Source organism: Trichosurus vulpecula, chromosome 2 (assembly GCF_011100635.1).
Source record: "Trichosurus vulpecula isolate mTriVul1 chromosome 2, mTriVul1.pri, whole genome shotgun sequence".
NCBI lineage: Eukaryota > Metazoa > Chordata > Mammalia > Diprotodontia > Phalangeridae > Trichosurus > Trichosurus vulpecula.
Window position 1 is genome coordinate 54335318 of NC_050574.1, and position 24015 is coordinate 54359332.

The following is a 24015-nucleotide window of genomic DNA, read 5'->3' on the forward strand; positions in this document are numbered from 1 at the left end:
GTAGTCGCTGCTGGCTCAGAATAAAAGTCGAAACTTTAGTTTCATTTGGCTTTGTCTTTAGATGGAAAAGATAGTAGATACAAAGGAAAGCAGCCTTCTGTGAAACCTGGATCAAAATGCTTCTGCCGCCCACCCCCTCAACGGTCTCTCTCTCTCACACCCCTTTGTGCAAAGTTGGCAACTAGGCATGGCCAACAAATGTGGATGTCAATTTGGCACACTGAACCATAGCATTTTAAAATAACCACAGAGTATTACAAAAGCCATGATGCTCCCCTCTCCCCAATTATGCTTTCAGTAGTCTGACAATATTGGACAAATTGGAAATAAACTACTATTTGGAGTTTTGATGTGACAATAAGAAACAAGGGTAAATTGATAAATTATACTTGGGCTTACCAGTATTTAAAAAAACAAAAAACGAAAAACGCCCAGAATTTCCCCAAGTTAGAATTCAAATAGGGTCCTCTTGGTCTCCAATAGAAAGAATGCCACAAAGCTGGGTTTGGGGGTTGGGTGGGACACCTGAAGCCAGCTGGATTGCAAAGGCAGCTGTCCAGGGCAGAACAGAAGAGCCGAGGGTGTGCGATCGCCGATGGCCCATTAATGCAGAAATAGAATGGAGTGAGCTCCGGCCGCTCTACGAAGCAGGGTTAGGGTCACTTCCTGAGCAGGACGGCTTACCTCTCCACACCAGCGGGGCTCGCTGGGGGGTGGATGAGACTAGACTATGGAAGCCCAGGATGTCAAAAATGCAATCCGGAAAATTTCCGCACCCCTGCTTTACCCTCCCGCACCATTACAAATGAAATCAAATAAATCAAACCCAAAACAAAAAGCAAGAGTAGTTTGGGGCCAGCTAGTCTTGCACTTGTTTTGGGAGCATGTAAATGGAATGTTATATGTGTGGTTTTTAGTAATGGGGGTGGTAATGGTCACTAGCAGAGCGGATGGCAAAAATCGCATAGAGGATAGTTTAAAAAAAATAACGTAAGACCACAGAAAATGGCTGAACAACTGCAGACAATTTCCCCCTTGATATTTAATAAAATAATGGGAAATACTTATAATTTGCATTTTGGATCAAATAGACCTGAAAGCGCCATCCCTTCGAATTTTTTTTACATTAAAAAAATTCTCAAATTCTTCCTATCTAATTGCCATTGGAGAAAACCCTCCCACATTCTTTCATTCGTCTCCCACTAAGCCTGGCAGAAACTGCCACGGTCTGTTATACTTTCAGGGAGGAAGCAATCAATGCATTTCTGTAGATCAGCCAATAAATGGATGTGGTCAAAAAAACAAAAACACTAGTGCCGAGGGCACTGCTGCCTGCAAGAAGTACAGTTTGTTATATTGCTTACAATGCAGTATTTTATCCAGCCTCTTCCAGCCAAGGACCTGTAAACGGGAGTCTGTTCCAAAACCTTCCTCCTCTTCCAGTTGTCTGTGCAATGTATTGGCACTGTTCTGCTGGGCTGTCAAAAAAACTGGTTTAGAGATGCAGCTCTTCAGTCAGGTTTTGCTCCAGTTCTAACCATGTAAACTTACTCTTGCTTTTCAACAGTTTAAAAAAAAAGGGGGGGGGGGGGGAGAAGAGGACCATAGTACTCACTTACTGTTTATGAAAGTTTAACGTCATTGTTCCAGGCTAATGATTAGAACTGGGGCCTATGTGAAATGAAATGGTGGGATCTCCGTCCCATTCCAAGGGGTCCAGTGTCCGAATCCAAAACCACTCTCAGGATTGAGCTTCCATTGGCCACCTTGTTGGCAATTTCAGTAGAGAGGTGAAGAATTAAATGGGCCACTGAGACTGACGACCCGCCCCACATTCTCACCACCCCCTTCACTCTTAGAGTGGACTCTCCCACAGCTCAATGGGACCCACAGGCTAAGAGCTGCTATCAGAGAAGAAGGGATGGGCAAGTTTGAGAAGAGAGTGATCAACATTTTCAATGCAGTCTGTGTTCTCCCAGAGGCTAAATACTGAAAAGAATCTGACACATGGTATCTTCCACTAATTCTCAATCCACATGAAACAAAAAAGAATGGGAACTGGCTCAGGGAGTGTCTCTTTCCCTACCAAGCAGAACTCATAGGCATGGGAGCCAAAAGAAGACCCTGCCTCTTCTGTCCTTGGGGCCGTGCTGTGGAATCACAGAGGTGATGCATAAAGAGGGTTAACGTGAGATGCTGCACAAGCGCTTTCTAGCCAAAGCTAATCATGCAGGCCAGGGCAGGGCAGGGCAGAAAAATGTCCAGAGAATGGACAGCTTCCATAATTCCCTAAGAACCAATGGGAAAAGGAGCCTGAACTCTGGGAGTGCTCTCAGTCTCTGAGGAACCCAATGTACTCAGGAAAAAAAGAGAGCAGGAGAAGAGATCTTACATTTGGATGCCAACTGGCTTACCACCCAACGAAACAGCTCTGCTCAGCTGTACCGGCATACACGTAGATATCCATTCGGTTAAAAAGGCTAGAACTGAACCAGTGATACTGATATACGAGTCTTACTCCTTAAAACACTGGAGACTGAGAGTGCAGTTACAAAAATCGAATTGAGTTTTCTAAATTGCCCTGCTTCTTTCTCTTTGCTACAGAAAAATATTATTAATGGCTAAAGTACTGAAATGAAGTGAACTTGAATGCAACTACGCTAAAAAGAAAGCACGTTACTGAACTGGAGAAGTGGATGGAAAGAAATCCGTCTTCTCCTTTTTGGGGGGGACACAAAATTTAAAATGAAATGTTCCAATGGGGAGGGCTCTGAAAATGCAATGCAAACCAGTAGGAACAAACACTTTGGAACAAACTTCCAGAATTCAGTGAAACTATTTAGAAAAGAAACACCAAGCTACTGTACACAAAAACCAGACAAAAGGCGATAAGAGAAATCTACGCGGAACTAGTTTGTATTCACTTACCGGAGAGCGGGTTTGAGGCTGTGAGTTCATTGTCTGAGGGGCTTGGGGATACACCAATGTGGTTGGAGCTGCATTCTGTCCAGAGGGATAAGGGGTCTATCCAAAGAAAATAAAGAAAGATTAATATATCATTTGTACAAATTAGAGAAGGCAACTAAATTCATAGGCTTGGGAGCCATAGGATTAAGAGTTGCAATAGCCCCTAGAAATCACCTAAGCAAACTTCCTCATTTTACAGTTAAGGAAACTGATGCCCAGAGTGATTTCCGCCCCCCCAGGGTTTTCTGAACAAGTAGTTATTAAGAGAACCAGTATTTGAACCTAGCTCTTGTACGTTCAAATTAAGTTCTCTTTCCACTACACAATACTTCGTGAACAACCTCAAGGATGCAGCTGAAGCTTACAACTTTACTAATAAACGTGGTCTATAGTTCCTCCTATTACAATTTAGATTTATCACAATACATACTAGTAGAAATTTAATATTGATGGAAAACATTTTCAGTGGTCTTTGGCAGTCACTGCTGACCTAAAGATCCAATCCAATAAACATTTGTTAAACACCTCCTATGTGCAAGGCACTATGCCAGGTGCTGATGCTAAGAAGACAAAACATTAAACTGTGCCCACTTTCCAGGAGTTCACATCCAGGATACCTGGAGGAAGTGGCATATGTGGGCAGTTGTAGAAAGAACACTTAATGCAAAGAACTGATCCCACAGGTCATTACGTGGGTGACCATAGGTAAATCACTATAGCTCTTTGAGGCTCTCGTTCTGAACTGGCAAAATGGAGATCCACATAATGGGATCATTCTTCCTTCAAAAGGACATTGTGACAATGACACACAAACATAAAATAAGCCTCCATTGTTCTTTGTGTTCCTCTCCTAGGTACACTCAGATAGGGAACACCCTGTGGCATCAGGATTTTCTCATAGCCAGAGGTCCAATGGGATGAGCCATCTACTTACCCACTTCTGAGCCCCTGGCACCTAACTTTTACAAGTCATCCACTCTTGGAGGCCTTGCCAAAGGGCAGGGGGTAGTGTTTAGTAGTTAATAATCACAGATTTACCATTTTCAGGTCGCTTACCAATACTGGAGCTATAATCCTACTCTAAATGGTCTCATAACAAAGTAATAGATATGACTGGCTAGACAAATAATCACCCAAAATATAATAAAATAAATTATGGCTCCACAAGAAATGACGAATATGAAGAGCCCAGAGATGCACAGAAAGGACTATATTAACTAGCACAGAGCAAAGTAAGCAGAAGCAAGAAAACAATATGTACAAAGACTACAGGGCTCAGAACCTCTCCCTTCTCTGAAGAAGTTTGGGGCTATGGGTGTGGAATACTGCATGTAATGCCAATCATGATTAATGTGTCAACTGGTATTGATGGGGGTTTTTGCCCTCTATTTTTAATCTCTGTTATAAGTAAGGAATGGGTCACTGAGTCAGGGGTGAAAGTGGACTATATTTGGAAACACGGTAAGCAAGCACCAAAAAGGAACTGAATAAAAATAATCAGTCAACAGTCAACAAGCATTACTAAGTGCTTTTCACATTCCAGGCACTATGCTAAATGTTAGGGATATAAAGCAAGGCAAAAACAGGGTGGCTGCCTCAAGAATCTCCCTTTCTAATAAGAGAGGCAACATGCACAAAAATAACTATGTACAACCAAGACAAACACAGCGTAAATAGGAGGTCACCTCAGAGAAGAGGCAGTGGGGAAAGTATGGGGAAAACAGAAAGGCAGAAAGGGGCCATACCACAATGTGCTTTAGAAGCCAAACAAAGCATTTACGAGTTGACCCTGGAGGTGGTAATAGGGAAACGATGGAGTTTGCTGGGTAGGGAAATTGTATCATTGGACATTTCAGTCAGTCAGTAATCAATCAATAAACACTTCCCAAGTGCCAGCTAGGTACCAGGCACTACGCTAAGCACTGGGCATACAAAAACAGGCAAAACAACAATCCTGCCCTCAAGGAGCTCACAATCTAATGGGAAAGATAACTAGGAAAAAGTATGTACAAATAAGCTAAATATAAGATAAAAATGGAATAAATTTAAAAGAGAGAAGGCATTGGGATTAAGGGGGTTACTGAGAAGGCTTTTTGTAGAAGACAGAATTTTAATTGGGACTTAAAAGAAGCCAGTGAGCAGAGATGAAGAAGGAGAGCATTCCAAGAATTCAAATTTGATTGAGTTGCTCACACAAAAAGAATGAGAATATGGTGCTTTCAGTGACCTGAACTTTAGGAAGATAAATTTAAGAGATGAACTTTAAAGAAGATGGACTGGAGTGAGAAGACATCTGAGGCAGACAGCCCAACCAACAGCCTATTTCAACAGTCTGGGCAGAAGGTGATGAGGGCCCACATGAAACGGAAGGCAGATGTAACAACAATGCTGCTTGTAGCTGCTGTGGAAGTGTAAGGCCAACAACACCAGCACACGGGAAGGCTGTTAGCACAGGTTCTTTGATCTGCATTACTAAGGAAAGCAACTTTAAGGGGTCTACAATCTTACTTTAATTAAACATACATATATCATTCACTTAGTTGAGAGGAAAAAGTCAGCACCCTGAACTTCAGAGAAAATACAAACAGAAATTACAAGGAGAAATTATATAAACAGAGCAAATAACACAAGCAATATATACATAGTTACCAGAGAGAGAAACCCCAATATCTGGGTTTTCAAAGCCTAGGGGGCTCCTTAAAGGCTACCCAGAGTCTCGTCTGGCCAAATCACATGAACACTCTTCCAGTGAGTGAGCCCCCAAAGCAAAATACTAACTTCAGAGTATAAATACATTTCTTCAGAGTGAGAAAGCATCATAACCATATGACTCAAACTCAAGTGACTCAGGCTTTCTTGAGACTTAAGCAGGTCATCAAAGACTCTTGATTCAAAGGCAAGACTCAGTCAAAGGCACTTGATTGCCTTAGTGCTGAGAAGCACTCCAAAAGAAAAAACAGTAAAAAGTCCCACTCTGCTTGCCATTACAGCAAAAGGCGTGTATATGCTGGGGACAAAATCAACTGACAATATTTGGAAAGAGAATGATATGTGGGGTGATTAAGAGTGATGAGTCAAGGATGACATCCAAGTTGCAAGCCTGGGTGACTAGAAGAATGGTGATGCCCTACATAAAAATAGAAAATTTATCCAAAATACTTACAGCAGCACTTTTTGTGATGCCTTGTAACTGGAAACAAAGTAGCTGCCCATCAACCGGGGAACTGCTAAGCAAACTGTGGATGTAATGGAATGGAATACTACTGTGTTATAAGAAAAGATACATGTGATGAATACGGAAAAGCCTGGGAAGATCTTTATGAACTGATGCAGACTGAAGAAAGCAGAGCCAAGAAAACCATCTACACAATGACTACAACAATGTAAATGGAGAGAACAACCACCAAGAAATCAAAAGTGAGTGTAACAAAATTTAAAAGATCAAGCATGATCCGAATGAAGAGACATGAAAGCACACTCTCAATTCATCCCTTCATGGAGGTACACAAGTATTACACACCTAGCATGTTTCCAAATCTTTTCAATATATCGATCAACTGTATTGAAATTTTTTTGCCTCTCTAAAAATACTATTTGTCATATAGGATGCCTTTCCAGGAAGGGGAGGGATGGTTGGGATACTTGTGATGATGCAAGAAATGGAAAATATCAATAAAAACTTTTTTTAAAAAATTAGGAAAAGGGGAAAGTTTTCAGGAAAAGAAAATGAATTCTATTTTGTAAATGTTAAAGTTTGAGATATCCATGGGTCAATCAGCCGGAGATGCCCAATAAATAACAACAGTAACAGTCATAATAGCTAGCATTCATATATCACCTACTATATGCCAAGCACTACGCTAAGCACATTATACTTATTATCTCATTTGATCCTCTTAACAATAACTGTAGGAGGCAGGTGTCATTATCCCCATTTCAATTGAGGAAACTGAGGCAGACACAGGTTGAGTGACTTCTCTAAAGCCATACAGCTAGGCAATATCTGAGGCAGGATTTGAACACAGGTTTTCCTGATTCCTGCCCCAGTGCTCTGTGCACTACAGCATTCCCCCACTCCCATCAGCTGCAGTGAGTAACACAGACCACGAAAAGAGGCTGCATCAAAAGATCTGGGAATCCTCTGCCTCAAGATGATCATTAAACTCATGGGAGGTGATTAAATCCCCCAGTGAGTTAGTAGAAGAAGAGAAGTAAGGTGTGGGACAGAGTGATGTGGGACCCCACGGTTAGGGGGAAGGAGTCAGATAGAGAAACAGCAAAGGAGACCAGGAGGAGCAGTCACACAAGTAAGAAGAGGACCAGGGGAGAGCAAGGTCCTGAAGTCCTAGAGAGAGGAAAGTATCAAGGGAGAGAAGATGTCTGATGGTGTCAGAGGCTGCAGACAAGGCAAGAAGAAGGAGTGAGAAAAGGCAACCCAGGTGGCATGTAAAAGACCCCTGGTGACTTGGAGAGAGCTATATCTGTGGAGTGATGAGAAGTACAGGTACCAACAGTAGGTCATGAAAGGGAGAAGAAACAGAGGTCAGTGGCTAGCTGGGATGGTCAGATCGTGTAAAGGTTTTAAAGGATGTGGGAAACCATAATCGGCATGTTTTATGGGCATATGTGTAGGCAGCTGGGAAGTGGCCAACAGACGGGGAGAAAGTGAAGGACAGGAAGAGAGTAGAAATGAGAAGGGATGGCCTGCTGGAGAAGATGGGATGGAATGTGACCACTTGTACACAAGGAGACAAGCAAAGAGGAAGGAGGGAACAGCAACAGAAGGCACCTGAACCAAGTGAGATGAGGAAGATGAGTACAAAGTGCTCTCAGGGAAGAGCCTCCATTTCTTCAGTCAAGTAAGGCCATGCACTCAGCTGAGAGAGTGGGAGGAGGGTCTCATATGAGGTCAAGGAGAGAGGAAACGGCCTGAACTAGTTACTGGGGTGAGAGAGGTAGCAATTCAAGGAGGAGGTATAAACAAGCTGCCCTTCTGAAGAGAGGACCCAAGTAAACTCAGGTAACATGAAGTGACCATTGGGCCTGTCAGTGTGATATTCACGATGTTCTCTACCTCCCTTCAAAGGAGGTAGATGGTGGCCAAGGCTGCCTTGGTTGGGTGAAATCACTGATCAGCAGAATGAGGGAGCAAGGGAAATGAATATGAAGGACAGTATACAGGGAAGGGGAAGGGAAAGGGAACACTTACTAAGCACCTACTATGTGCCAGGTACCATGCTAAAATTCCTTAGAAATATCATCTCATCTGATCCTCACAACAGCCCTGCAAGGTAGCTGCTGTTATTTTTACAGTTGCTGCAGGTGCTAGTGAACTCGCACAGTTAATGAGTGTCAGAGGCTGGATCTGACCTCAGGTCTTTCTGACTTCAGGCTCAGAACTCTGATGCACTACTGATGCACTACTTAGCTGTTTCACCCAAGGGTCAAGATAGGGAAGGGAGAAGAGGGAGGCCAGTACAAGGATGATGGCCTAAGAAAGAATGGAGAGGCAGAGGGATTGGAATCACAGTGAGGATGAAGAGGGTGGTGGAACACAGGGAAAGGAAAGATGTAATGAAAAAAGATGAAAATCCCCAACTAGATGTCTCTGAGATGTCCCAAAGGGAACTCATTCTCTTTTCTCCCCCTCTTCTCCACTTGCCTAATACTGGTATCACCCAATCCCAATAACCCAAACTCACAGCTTAGGTCCATCCCTGACTCCTCTGTTTCTACCTTTCCAATCTTCTTTATACTTACACTTCTTATAGTCCCCTCTACTTACTCTGCAGTCCAGTAACTGACCTCTCTGGTCTTCCTCCTAAACAACTTTCACTGGCTGTCTCCTAAACCCTTCTGCCTCTAGGCTGCCCTGGCTTCCTTCAAGTGCCAGCTAATATACCACCTTCTGCCAGAAGCCCTTCCTGATCCCCCTCAAAGTTGCTGGCTTCCCTCTGAGATTCATTTTCATTTCCCCTGCATACTGTTTGTCCATCATCCATATTTGTGCGCAGTTGTTGGCATGATGTCTCACTCATTAGATTGTGAGTTACTTGAGGGCAGGTGCTGTCTTTTGTCCTACGTTCCCAGTCACTGAAACAACCAAGAATCATCCTCAAGTCCTCATTCTCTCTCACCCCCCCCCATACTAAATCTGTTGCCAAGGCCTATCAATTTACCCTTCAGAACATCTCTCACATATCCCTCTCCTCTCTGCCCTGACATTGTCACTCCCTGGTGCAGCTCATTTGTGACCTACTGTGATAACCTGTTGGCTGCTCGGCCTGGCATGGATCTCTCCCCACTGCAGTCAAAAGGGATCTTCCTAAAGCACAGGTATAATCATATCAACACCAGTGGCTCCCCCAATCACCTCCAGGGGCAAATTTAAAATTCTCTATTTGGTATAACCTCTCTCCCTCCTGTCTCCCCAAACCTTTCCATTTTTCTTTACATCTCCCCATGTACTTTGCAATCCAGTGACTGTCTTCCTTGCTGCTGCTTGCACAAGACACACTCTCTCCAGACTCTAAGCATTTTCACTGTCTTTCCCCCATTGACAGAATGTTCTCAATCTTCATTTCTAACTCCTGGCTACCCAGGCTTCTTTCAAGTGCCAGCTAAAGTCCCATCTTCTAAAGAAGCCTTCCCCAATCCCCCTGATAATTCTAGTATCTTCTTTCTACTGACTGTCTCCAATGGAACTTAATAAATGTTTACTGACTGACTCAACAAGACAGCACAGTATTTCAACATATCTATGCCCAGATTACTGCCCCCCTTCACCAGTTCAAAACAATAAGATAGTCATCATTTTTTGAAAAGTTTGAGGGGAGTGCAAGAAACCCTCACAAAGGAAATCCCAGGGCAGGGGAGGGGGAACAGTAGAGAAACTGAACAAATGACTAAAGAACAAAAGACTTTATAATCCAACGAAGAAGCGCAAATAGGGTAGAATAATATGGATAAATCTCCAGAAGTGAGAAGTCAAGAACAGAATCTTCCCATGATCACATATCAGTGATGGGAAGAACCTGAATGTCACCTCATCTGACCCATTATCTCAAAGCTAAGAAAACTCCAGAGGTGTTAGTTTCTACTCCAAATGACAAATACTAAGTGCAAACCCACATATTCTGACATTAAAAACAAAAACCCAGTGTTTTACCACTGCCCAGAAACGATACAAGAACGATACAAGAATGAACAAGAAAGAGCAAGAGTGGTCCAAAGGTTAAATTTTGCTGTTGCTTGGCAGAGCAGGGTTGGCCCAAATTATGAAAGCTCACTTGATGGAGACTCTCTTTACCAGCACAAAGAGAGGATGGATCCATAACTCAGGTCTTTGACGTTAAAAGAATTCTCCCAACTCCTGAGAAATCTAATCCAGACTACCACTGCTGAACCTGTAAGATTCCTAAACCGATGTGAGAGTTCAGACAGAACCAATCTACTTTTCTGGCCGTTGTTCTGACTCTGACTCTAAGATTCTGCATTTATAATCTCTATCACATCTCATCACAGTCTATTTGACCCAATGCCCTAAGCTCTCTGCTTCAATCACTGCCATCCAACACGTCAGCTTTTGCCTCTAGCTCTATGTCATTTGCCAAGGTGATAAGCTTGGGCGTGCATCTGGGTCTAAAAGCACATGACGGATAAGAATGATGGACCAGTTGAACAGTTAGGTCAAGGCCATGAAGAGTCTCTAAAGACTTCCTTATGGACTAAAAATGAGCCATTAATTACTATTCTTTGGTTCCAGCCAAAGGGCCACTACTGAATCCATCCAGCTCATCTCTTCAGTTTTTCCACAAAACACTATGAAATTGTCAAATGCTTTCCTCAAATTGAGTCAAACCTTTTTTTTTAAGCTATTCCTCCTATCTACCTGTTTAGTAACCTAACCAGAAAAGGAAACAAGGCTGGTCCACCATGACCTCTCTTCCTTGAGGGAAAAAAAAACAAGGCTTACCTAAAATGTTCATTGGCTCAACTCCTTGAGGGCAAAATGTCAGAGGCTCTTTCGCCTCTGTAGCCCTCAGGACCTAACCTAGTGTGTGAGACAGAGTGTAACATAACCCTTGAGGCCTGAATCATTTCACATTTAGCTTTTAGTAGACACATTGATACCAAGGTGACCTTTAGCCATCTTAGTGCCCTGATGAGAGGTGGCAAAGAACCACAGCTTGACCCCAAAGAATGAATGTCCTTTTTCCTGATGGTAGCTGTGGGTGCTCATCATGTTCCACAGAGCAGGAAACACTCCTTTCCACTCAGAGAGTTCAGATCTACTCTCAACAGCAAGAGACATAATACAACTCTAGATGGCCCTTCCCTGAGAGGATTTTGCTTGTGTAAGAAGACTGTGTAAATCTGGACAATGGTGAGGTCTTTTGTTGGACTGCAATCCTCCCAGCAGGGGAACCAGAGGTCATAGACACTACCTTAAAAGCTGGCCCTGGCAGCCTCACTGGGAACATTTGCTACTCTGAAGAAAGCAAAATGATGGCATACAAATTGAATGAAGTCAGTCTGTCTCTTGACAGCACTAGGAACTATCCAGATTCTCTCACGGGATTAGAAGATGACCAACTAAAAGTTGGTCTTAGTTTCTCCATGGGCTGGAAGGCAGATGGGTCTGAATAACATCTTCCTTGCCCGGTGTGGCATCCCACCCACTGAGCCATTCTATTCCTCACCAATGCTGACCCTCTCTGGACAGTATAGAAGGTTTCCATCAGGAGCTCAAAGAGACCACACATTTGTTCAGTTCTGGACATCATATTCCAAGAAGAACACAGATGAACTGGAGAGCATCCAGAGAAGAACCAGCAGGTTGGAGAAGGGCCTCCAGGATGTGCAGGGCGTTTATCCTGGAGAAGAAAAGACCTAAAGCAGGACATGGGAGCTGTTTTGTGCATTTGTGGAAGGCAGATTAAACTTCCACATGGCCCCAAAAGGCACAGCAGAGATACAATGAAAAGTGTTCTTAAAAAAAAGAAGCTACCTCCACAAGGAAGTAAGCTTCCCCTCCCTGGAAATGGTCAAGCTAGGCAGGGGATAGAAAGAGCCCTTCCTCAGGTACGGTCTGGATTTCAATGGCTACTGATAACCTTCTGGTCCTTTGAGTCTGGGAGATTTCTGATGCCTCGTCAGAATCAAGAATGCTAAAAAGGAGTGTTAATGGCACCAGCAAAGAAGTTGGCACCAGCACTATCCACACCCCAAAGGGAATGAAATACCCATTTGAACATGTGGGTCTATTTGGGAGGGCACCACAGTTGCTGTCATTCACTTTTCAGTTATGTCCAACTCTGTAATCCCACTTCGGATTTTCTTGGCAAAGATGCTGGAGTAGTTTGCCATTTCCTTCTCCAGCTCATTTTACAGATGAGGAAACTGAGGCAGACAGGGTTAAGTGACTTGCCCAGGGTCACACAGCTAGGCAGTGTCCAAGACCAGATCTGAACTTAAATCTTCCTATTCCAAGCCTGGTGTTCTATCCACTGCACCACCCATTGACCTATCTGCCTGGCACCACAGTGCCTATGCACCATATTAACCTGGAAAGAGGTTATAAAGGATATCCACCCTCATCTGTCTGGCTACGTGTGTATTTACACACATACATGTTTGTGCATGCGCGCACATACACACACACATACAGACACACACATTCTGCCTCCAGCTGTAAACAAAGTTATGACGAACCTTTCGATACTACAGGCATGATAAAGGAAGGCAGAAGGTACCAGATCTGGCCAGGCATGAAGTTCAATCTCCTAACACCCAGGAGCCTTCTGCCACCATACCTTCATCTGTGTCTTGCATGAAGAGGGAGCCATCGTCCTTGCCAAGGCAAACCCCTCTACATGCACAAATGATCCCATTCCATCCCCTCTTCTCCAGCGCACAGCCTCGCCCATCACCCCCACTCTCTCCTATCTTCAACCTCTCCCTGTCCACTGGATGCGTCCTTACTGCCTATAAAGAGGCTCGTGTCTCCCCTTTGGTGGCTAACCTCCTTGAGAAAGCCTCCTACAATAGGTGCCTTGACTTTCCTCTCTGGCTCTTCTTCAATCGCTACAGTCTGGCTTCTAATTTCATTAAAAAGAAACTGCTCTCTCCATAGTTACTAATGACATCTTAACTGCCAAGTCTATGGCCCTTTCTCAGTCTGCATCATGCTTTCCCTCTGCAGCCTCTGAGAAAAGCCTTCTCCACCATGATCCTTCTCTAGCTTTCTTGTGACACTGCTCTCTCCTGATCTGAGTCTTCATCCAGGTCGTACCCCCTAAGCGTGGGATACCTTAAATCTTTCCACTTTCAAACTTCCCTATTATTGTTGAGGGCATTACCTCCCTTCCAGTCACTCAGGGCCGTCACTCTCTCTCGGCCTTTGTATCTAATCTGTTGACAAGGCCTATTGTTTTTTCCTTCCTAACATCCCTTCTCTCCTCCCACACTGCCACCACCTTGGTGCAGGCCTTCTTCATCTCACACTGGGCCCATTACTACCGTCTGCTGGTTGGCTGGCCTGCCACAGCCTCTGCCCTCTTCAGTTCATCCTTCACCCAGCTGTCAAAAAGATGTTCCAAGAGCATGGATCTGACCATGTCACTCCAGTGGTTGCCTATCGTCTTCAGGATCAAGGAAACATAAGCTACTCTGTTTGGCCTTCAAAACATGGCCTGTTCCTACCTTTCCAGCCTTCTTTCACTTCACTCACCCCACAGTGACACTGGCCTCTATACTGTCTCCTCAAACAAAAGGGGAAAGGGCAAAGAGAATCAGGATTTATTAAACCCCTACTAAATACCAGGCATGGTGCTAAGCTCTTTGCAAATATTCTCTCACTTGATCCTCACAACTACCCCGGGAGACAGATGCAATTATTACCCCATTTTACAGCTGAGGGAACTGAGGCAGATAAACTGACTTGCCCAGGGTCACAAAGTTATAAGAGTCTATGGCCTTATTTGAACTCAGGTCTTCCTGTCCAGCACTATGTGCATTATGGCACCACCTAACTGCCTCAAGATAAGACACTCTATTTCCCAAGTGAGAATTTTCTCTGGCTGTCTTCCATGCTTGAAATGCTTTCCCCCCTTATCTCTGTCTCCTGGGTTCTCTGGTTTCCTTCAGGTCCCAGCTAAACTTCTACAGGAAGCCTTTCCTGACCTTTCTTAATTCTAGTGCTTCCTCTCTGGAGGTTATTTCCAATTTTATACATAGTTATCTGTATTGTCTCCCCATCAGATGGTGAGCTACGTGAAGGGAAGGACCATCTTTTGGCTTTCTTCATATGCCTAGTGCTTAGCACAGTGTCTGGCACATAGTAGGCACCTGATAAATGCTGTTTGATTAACTGATCAATTGAGACACCAACATACTAGCTAGACTCTCACTATAATTAATAAGAAGCTAAAACCTTTTTTTTTTCCCAAAATTATTCCCCAAATATCCCTTAAATCCTGGACCACAACATGTTTCTGATCTTTAAGATACAACTTTCAGGTAGGGCAGGCCCCAGCTATGGTAAACTCAGGAGACTACATAATTTAAGGACTAGATTCTTGACCAGAAAATATAAGTGCCCCAGAAACCTATTGTTTACTCAGTGGTATTTAAAATGACCAAAAAGTAAGGAGTTCATTAAAATCAGAAATAGTAGCCCATGAAAACGAATACTGACATATCCAAATGGGGCAACACTGTGAGATACTAGTCCTCCATATAACCTTGTCTACAATATCCTGCAGTCACCGATGGGCCCCAGCCAGATCCTGAGCCAGCATTACCTCTCTAATATGAGGATTATTTAATGCAATGAAGAAAGAGATGTTGTTCTCGATGCTACTATTCAACTATACAAACAGCCTAGTTCTGAGAGCCCCAATTCTGGCCAGCTAAATCTATTTATTGACCATACCAAGGACATTGTACCTATAGTGGAAAAGAACTGGGGTGAAAAGTATTCATCCATCCTTCTACATTTCTCACCAGGACTGCAGCTGTATTAGTCAAAAGCAAAAGTAATGAATAGTGTTTCTGAGCAACATCTTCATCCAACACTGCTACAACCTTCCTACCCAAACCTTCATATCTGGCCTCAAAGGGCAAGCTGGCAAGGACTGTGATAATACACAATGGACATCCAGGAAAGATATATCCTGTTAGAGATAGAAAAAGGCAACAAATAGAAAATGGTCTTTCGAACCTAGTCAAATACATATATGAGTACAGGGTTATACTCTAGGAGGTGAACACCCATCCACACAGTCTTTCAGAGTCACATGAATTCAGTATTTCAAGGCCAGTTGGAAAAGAACAACTGATATTGTCTAGGACCAGCTTTTTGCCAAACTGCAGAATTACCGGCTAGAGGAGAAGTTCCAGTAGACAAGGTAGGTAAGAGAGGTGGTCCACACATGGATCCACTAAAAGTAAAGGTCACAGTGAAGTACAGCACTGGAAAACACATCTTTATATCTACATGGGGAGGCAGATAGACGGATGAACATACCAAGAAATGTCTGCTTCAGTGAATGAAGTCATGTCCATCAGTGCTTACAATGCTTTTTCTTCGACCCAGTTATTTACATGACCAATGAAGTTCAAGCCAACTACATAAGTATTAGAATAACGAAGTACTGTCTTTAAGTACAGTAAGACAGGCACTGTCTTTAAGACCTATTCCACGTAAGGTCCTAAGGTAGGCATTGGAGATGCTAAAACATGAAAAATTGCAATGTCTGCTCTCCAGGAGAGTACAATCTAACAGGGAGGGCAGATGAGGTTCACACCCATGGAGATATGATAAAACATGATTTGTATTTAAAGAAGAGGTTGAAATGAAAACACATTCAGTCTGGAAGATAAAGAAAGTCACTTCAATTTAAAGGAAGAGAAAGATTTCAAAACATAGGAATTCAGAGAAATTGTATTTCTGACAAAGGAAGAGCCACCATGAAAAAATAGGTGATGGAAAGGGGCAGGATGAGTTTAGAGAGTAATTAGTAGTCTAGTCTGGCCAGAACATGGAACATGTGAACAGAGCTAAAAATATCATGCAATACCACACAAAAAACCCTAAATGACATGGTTGGGAGTTTGACATTTTAAATTGAAAAAAATTAAAATTTATTAGCTAGCTTTCCTCCTACTCCAATGTCTCACTGTAGCAAGAGAAAGACCGTGGGCTCTCCAAGGCTCAGTCAGCAAAATATATAAACTTTGGCAAGTTTTACAACACTACAAAGGCTTCTAGTATGATCCCGACACCAAGGTATCTCTTCTATCCAACAACCAATTTTGATTAATTTGGAGAAGCTGATATCCAGTAGCCTCTCGGTTATGAATTTTTAGAACATACAAATGTCAACTGCATTATTAATACTCTCAATTGTAAGACACTTATGTCTAGTAATGCAATGAGTGGTTATAATACACTAAAGGAAGTCAATCATGTTGATTTTTGCATTCTTGCTACTAATGAATCTTGAAGAAAAAAAGTTATAACTAAATTGAAGAATGGCTCATAGGCATGAGTTGGTAAGGAAGAATTGTTTTCTTACAGGTCCAGAAGCGAAGAAAAAACACCACTGCATGAGACATTATAATATCTATCTGCAAAAATATGACTACAAAATCACTTCTATAATAGCTTATATGCTATTACGTGTTACACAGACAAGGAGGTAGAAAAATTACATTTGACAAAACCCTCCAAATTAAATCAACATATACTTTAATATTTAGTGACATCAATGCAAAGGCACAAATAAGGAAGACTTTTTTTTAAAATTGGAAAAACAGGATTCAGAGGAAAGAAATGAGACCCCAAGTGCTTATAACCAATAGAAGCCTCAGATCCATATATTATAAATAATTTCTTCGATATAAGAGTTGGTAGGTGCTGGTAACAAGGAGCATCAAAAATATGCCAAATAATTAAACCATTAGTATCTCAAAGAGCAGTGAACAATTCACTACTAATGTGGGAATCGTTGCTATAATAGCTGTCAGTTCACAGTCAGACCACTGACTTGCTAAGAAAATAAAATTAGTAGAAAACTAGATGAATAAAAATGGGAAAACGTCTAGCATAAAATTAATATATTCCAACCTTATTCTGACGAGCTCTTCCCTCTAGAAAATAGAAAAAAAAATAATTATGGTGACCATTTCTGAAAAAATTTTAAACTGATATAAATCAATTGCCACAATGAAAATGAAAACCTAGAAGCAACCCTACTTAGAAAAAAGTTCTAACTCCTAGCTAGAGAGATATAGAAGCCAGGAGTAATTCCATTCTATAACAAACTCATTTGAAAAATCTTATGGAAAAGAACAAGGGAAGATTGTGAGTAATATCACCTCAAAAACCAGCAAGAAGTAATAATAAGGGAAAAACAAGTATAAGGAAAGCGTGGAGAGAGACCAAACTAAACAAACTCATCCGAAGAGTATTTAAAGATCAAACACATAGGGTTGATGTGAAGTGAAATGCACTGTGTACAAAGTAAGAGCAATATCATACGATGATAAGCTGTGAATGACTTAGCTAGTCTCAGCAACAATGATCCATGACAACTCCGGAAGACTCAGGATAAAAAATGCTATCCATCCCCAGAGAAAGAACTGATGATGTCTGAATACACAATGAAGCAACTTCTATGGAGTTTTTTCACTTTCTTTATTTTTCTTGAGGGAAGGAAGGAAGGAAGGACTTGCAGAAAGTAAACTTTGGCAAGCTCTCCAATGGTGAAAAAGGCTTCCAGTCAACTCCCATCTACGGAATATCTCTATATCTAACAAGTAGCTAAGGTCAGAATGAAGAAGCTTACCACCAGCAGTCATTTGGTAATGTATGTCCCTAGTTCATGTACATAGTTCATATTTTCACAAATGATACTCTTTTCTTAACATATTAAAATGTTCATAATAAACAAAGAAAATTTATACAATGAAGAGATGATGCTGAAAAGAGGTCCACAAAGGGAGGAAATATGAAAAACACCTATAGAAGTACAACATACATTTTTCAACATCCCAAACGTTGGAGTCACCACTACTCCCAAAATCATGATCCTGGATGTGCTTCATGAAACAGAACGGAAACTGAATAAAATGAAAATGGAAACACTAAATGATCCAGACAAAATATACAGAAGCAATAATTTTGAAGGTTTAAAGGAATTAATTCTCCAAGGTATTCAAAAGAAAAAGAAATATTAAAAGTACACAAAATATTGACCCTTACTACACCCCCCCCCCCACTATAACTGCAAAAGAAAGGTGGCAAAAATTCAAATAACTATCAACCTCTATGCCCATGCAGCCCCTGTCAAAAAAATTCTTCATTGGAAAAATCTAAAAGTCCAATGAGAGCATATTAGATAAAAGGAGAGGACAAGCAGGCTGTCACAGTGGTATTCTGCACTAGACCAGAGCTTTACAGATGTACAATAGACTGAGAAGTATCAAGAAGACAAAGATTCAAAAAGGAATGTTATAAACTAACTCTAAAAAGAGGCATTTCATTCAGCAGATTCAAAGGCTCTCTCCAAAGCAGATGCCTCCCACGGCTCTTTCAAAAATTATACAAGATCTCTTAGCTGATAGGCCAGAGGCACTACATGATTGTCAATATCAAGCAAAGCACAGAACAGGAACATATAGCAGCCAAAGGTGTTTGGACACAAATCATATCCAGCAGAGTCTGAATTTCCTAGAGATTGATGTCTTCTAGATACTCTTGTTTCTGAGTGACATCATACTAATTGTGTAACACCCCAGAATACTGCCAAGCCTCTACAAGAGATACCTAATCATTCAAAAGTTCTATGAAACAAGACAGGAGAGAAAAAACAAATGGATTAAAAAAATTATTGTGCTGGAGATCAAGATGGGCTCTTAGCGCTTATTCAACCAAGTGCCCTTGAAGAGTTTGGCCTTTGTTTCCTTTGATTAATTCAGTGTCTTTGATTGAGTCTTATTAGCTGCTAAGCCCCAAGGCCAAACCCCTATCTATTAGGTACTAAGCCTATGTGGGCGGGAATTGGTAACTAAGGTGGGGCTCCAGGTGGGGCCCATAAAGGGAAGTCTGATTATATCTTCGCTCCCAAGTAGGCCCAAAACCCCTAGCTATTAGGTGCTAAGCCAATGTGGGCATGAAGCCCTCCAGGTCCTGGGGGAGGTGCTAACTCCAGAGCCAACAGTAAGAGCTTAAGTTCTGGTAGCTCAGATGAAGGTTGATGAGGCTAAAGAGTGCATAAAAAGGGAAGACAGAGCTATCTGCTTAGGGGCTCTCACTCTTGGTGGCTCCCTGATGTGGAAACTCCGAGGAGGCTGTAGTTAAGAGCCCTCCAGCTTGCCCGGATGTTGGGACTTGGTTAAACTCTGGTAACTACGTATTGGGATTTGAATCAGACAAGGTCTGTCTGTTGTTTGTAATTTGTTTGTATTTGCTCTGAAGTTCAGGGTGCTGCCTTTTTCCCCTGAACTAAGTGAATGGTATTTGTATGCCAGATTGTTAACCCCTTAAAGTTGCTTTACTTAGTAAAGGAGATAAAAGAACCTGGGCTTGCAGCGTTCTGTGTGCTGGTTGTTGTTGGTTTTACACCCACCCACCCACCCCCACCCCGCCCCGCCCCACAGAAGCTGCTATCCAGATTGTTGAAACAACTATCTATTGCTCAGATGGGTAATAGTAATATAAAGAGTATACACAACAGCACAGAAATTTTAAATAGATACTGGGAAAAAACAATGAGATGGGACCAGAACTAAATAGGCCTATGAAATAACTAAGATCAAAGAACGAAATAAAAAAGAGCCAAAGTGAGTGAAAGTCACACAAATTCAACCTATAAAATGTTGTCCAAAAAGTAGCTAATAAAGGGCCAAGTCATGTGGATTTGATTATAAAAACTGAGGAGTTTATGTTAATGATTCCAGATCCGATCACTGCCAAAAGAAATGACATTTTTGGAGGACTTTTAAGGGCACAGCCAAGAAAGAAGAATAGAAAAAGCACTCAGTTGAGCGCTCCCAACATTCCCCTACAAACAACTTTAAAATAACATCTCAAATCAAATTCTGGAGTAGCACAGCCAACAAAAGGTCAGAGTAAGCCGCTTCCCCAGTCCAAGACAACATAGAAGGTCTGAAAGAGATAGTGTGACATGGTAGGAGAAGGCTGGCCCAGAGTAGTAGGGCTTGCTGACTGCAACAGAAGCGGCAGGAGTTTCTAGAGCTCTCAAGCTGGAAACAGTAAGGGTACCTACCAACTAGTCAGACGAAGATGAAGTTAAAGCTATCATTAGGAGTTATTTTGTCCAGTCATGTGCCAATAGATCTGACAATCTAAGAGAGTCAATATATGGAATACACTTGAAGCCTTCCCAATAAGATCACGAGTGAAGCAAGGATGTCCGTCATCACCACTATTACTCAACCTTGTACAAGATATGGGGGCTACAGCAACAAGACAAGAAAAAGAATACATATAGATGATATGATGGCATCCTTGGAGAACCCTACAGAATTATCAACTAGCTGAAACAATTAACGTCAACAAAGTTGCAAGGTATATGATAAAACCACACAAATCATCAGCATTTCTATATACTGCAAATAAAACCTTGGCAGGAAGAGATGGAGAAATTCCATTTAATATAACTGCAAACAACATAAAATACTTGAGAACCTACCTCCCAAGACAAATCCATGGATTATATGAACAATTATAAAGAATTTTTGCACAAATAAAGTCAGATTTAAACAACTCATGGGTACACAAGGCAACAGAATTAAAATGACACTTTCTTTTTCTTTTTTTTTTTTTTTGGAGAGGGAATGGCAAGGCAATTGGGGTTAAGTGACTTGCCCAAGGTCACACAGCTAGTAAGTGTCAAGTGTCTGAGGCCAGATTTGAACTCAGGTCTTCCTGACTCCAGGGCTAGTGCTCTACTCATTGCGCCACCTAGCTGCCCCTAAAAATGACACTTTTACCTAAGTTAATTTACTTATTCAGTATCATAAGAATCAAACTACCGGATAATTTTTTAATAGAGCTAGAAAAAATAGGAATGAAATTCATCTGGAAAAACAAAAGGTCAAGAATATCAAGGGAATTCAATGAAAAAAAATTCTGAAGGAAGGCAGCCTAGCAGTTTTCAGATTTCAAACTACATTACAAAGTAGTAATCGTCAAAACCATATATACTGGCTAAGAAATAAAGTGGTGGATCAACGGAATAGATTAGGTACACAATACACGGTAGTAAATGACCACAGTCATCTCTTGTTTCATAAATCCAAAGATCCAAATTCTTGGGGTAAGAACTCAACATCTGACAAAAATTGCTAGGAAACCTGGAAAGCTGTTTGGCAGAAACTGCTAATAAATCATTATCTCCTATCAAAAATAAGATCAAAATGGATAAATGATTTAGACATAAAGGGTGATATCATAAGTAAATTAGGGGACCACGGAATAGTTTACCTGTCGGATCTATGGAGAAGAAAAAGTTTATGACCAAAGAAGGGATAGAAGAAATTACAGGAAGTAAAATAAATAATTCTGACTACATGAAATTAAAAAGCTTTTACTCAAACAAAATTAATGCAGCTAAAATTAGAAGGAAAACAGTAAATGGGGGGTGGGATTTGCAGGAACTAAGCCAAATTTATTATAAAGATAAGAACCATTTTCCAGTTAGCAAATATTAAAGGACATGAACAGGCAGTTTTCAGAAGAAGAAATTAAAGCTACCAACACTCATATGAAAAAATGCTCTAAATTGCAGAAATGGACATTAAAATAATTCTGAGATACTACCTCATACCTATCAGATTGGCTAACATGAAAGGCAACGAAAATGACAAAAGCTGGAGGCAATGTGGAAAAAATGGGGGCACTAGTGACCTGTTGGCGGAGCTGTAAACTAGTCAAACCATTCTGTAGAACAACTGTTTTGTTTGTGGGGGTTTTTTGAAACATGGCTAGTACAGAAATAAGTTTTGCATGACCTCACATGTATAATCGAAATCAAATTGCTTGCCTTCTCAATGAGCAAAGAGGAGAAAGAGAAAGAAGAAGAGAACTTGAAACTCAAAATTTGAAAAAAAAAATTAAAATATTTTACATGTAATTAGGAAATATTTAAATAATTTTTTAAAAGGGAGATAATTCTTAAGGAACTTGTACATATCCATCAATACAGATTATGACAAAAACTGAAATATATCACGTACTCCAAGTTATAAGTTTAGCATCCAATGACACCCCTCAAAAAATACCATCAAATGGCTAGGATTATATACTAGAAGCTCACTATCCTTTATAAACTGGCAGAGAGCAAATCTCCATACTACCAACACAAATACTGAAATATTCTTGGGAATTCAATAAATAAATCAAGACAGAAGTGATGCCCACAACCATCTGGAAATGATTTTAAAATTTAGGAACAACACTAATTATTACATGGAGCCATAACTAACACTCAGAATTTCCAAACTATATTGGATAAAAAGCTTTTAAAATATAAAAACCTAACAGAAAAAAATAAAATCATGTGGGAGTGAGACAAGACACGTCATCCCTTTTGTCCTATCTGCTACTAGGGTTATCTCAAAGATGCTTTCTGTGAATCTACAGGTAATGAGTTCATATTCCAATATTCAAATTAATCCAGTTACAAAAACTGTCCCTTCATCCACTTGCTCAGCAGACAATAGAAATTTAAATTGAAAATAATTATTATATAAGTAAAATGTATATAGTGCTTTCAGGTTTGCAAAGGTCTTCCTATGTTATCTGATTTGATCCTCACAACAACCCTGTGAGGTAGGTGCTATTATCAGTGTCATTTTATAGATGTGGAAAATGAGGGAAACAAAGGGTGACATTCCCAGAGACTCAAAGCTAGTAAGTGTCTGGGGCAGGATGTGAACTCAGGTCTTCCTGACTCCAAGTCTAGCAGAGTTACTGAACAACATAACTGCTTTTATTATTTTGGGAAAAAATAGCAAGATCTTGTCATCAAACAGATGACAGCAACTGATGGACAGAAAGGAGAGATGGATGGATGGAGGAAAGGAGGGAGGGAGGGAAAAGGGAAGGATTTACTGAATACCTACTATGTACCAAGCACTGTGCTAACTTCTTTGCAAATATTATCTAATTTAATCTTTACAACCTTGAAAGGTAGATGTCATTATCACCCCCATTTTACACATAAGGAAACTGAGGCAAAGAAAGGTGAAGTGACTTGCCCAATGTCACATAACTAGTAAGAATCTTCAGGCTAGATTTAAATTGAGGTCTTCCAGAGTCCAGGCCTGGTATTCTGTGCACTATGGCGCCCCCTAGCTGCCTATGACCAAGTCGGATTAGTACCAGGGCTGCAAGAGTGGTTCAACATTAGGGAAACAATCAACATAATTAATCATCCTAAAAATCAAAACATCTAAAACCACATGATTATCTCAAGAGATGAATAAAAGGCTTTTAACAATGTCTGACACTCATTTATGCTAAAAACTCTAGAAAAAGTCCAGGCCATAAGATGAACAAATTGGAGGACTAGACATTTTCTTTGATCCTCTCTACCTCTCAACCTTTCCAAAACAGAAATTATGCACAAAAGACAAAGAAACTTCAGCTGTCTCGGTGATTTAGGACACCCAGACTCCAAAGGACCATATAATAAAAAAGAAATCATTAACTGACACCTGCCCCAAATTCCGTTCCCACCACTCACCACTTCACTACCAGCAACACGGCCACACCAGCTTGATCCCTGCCTGTGCACAACAGAACCCAACTATCCCCCACTGTGTAGAAACCAGCCTCAAACCGGAGCTCAATGGCACATCCTATGACAGACAGCTTATGTCTCAGAGCTCCAGAGACTTAGACTACAAAAATCCCAGGGCCAGTGCCAGCGCCAGTGCCAGGACTGAAAACTGGGGAGCAAAGGGAGCAGAAAAGGACCCCAGGACAAGGCAAGATGTAGGCACAGTCCACTAAGC

The 24015-nt window shown here is 41.3% G+C and overlaps 1 protein-coding gene across 3 annotated transcripts in view; it reads right to left on the minus strand.

Annotated features, from left to right (window-relative positions):
* EIF4G3 (eukaryotic translation initiation factor 4 gamma 3) overlaps window positions 1-24015 on the minus strand; it is a 385863-nt gene that overhangs the window by 192190 nt on the left and 169658 nt on the right. For 2 of the 3 annotated variants that reach the window (XM_036742704.1, XM_036742703.1), the window contains exon 2: window positions 2929-3024. In XM_036742704.1, coding sequence (XP_036598599.1) covers window positions 2929-2958 — 30 coding nt within the window. In that variant the 5' untranslated portion in view covers window positions 2959-3024. Of the gene's footprint in view, window positions 1-1364; window positions 1479-2928; window positions 3025-24015 lie in introns of all 3 variants that reach the window. The other variant, XM_036742705.1, reaches the window with a different exon arrangement.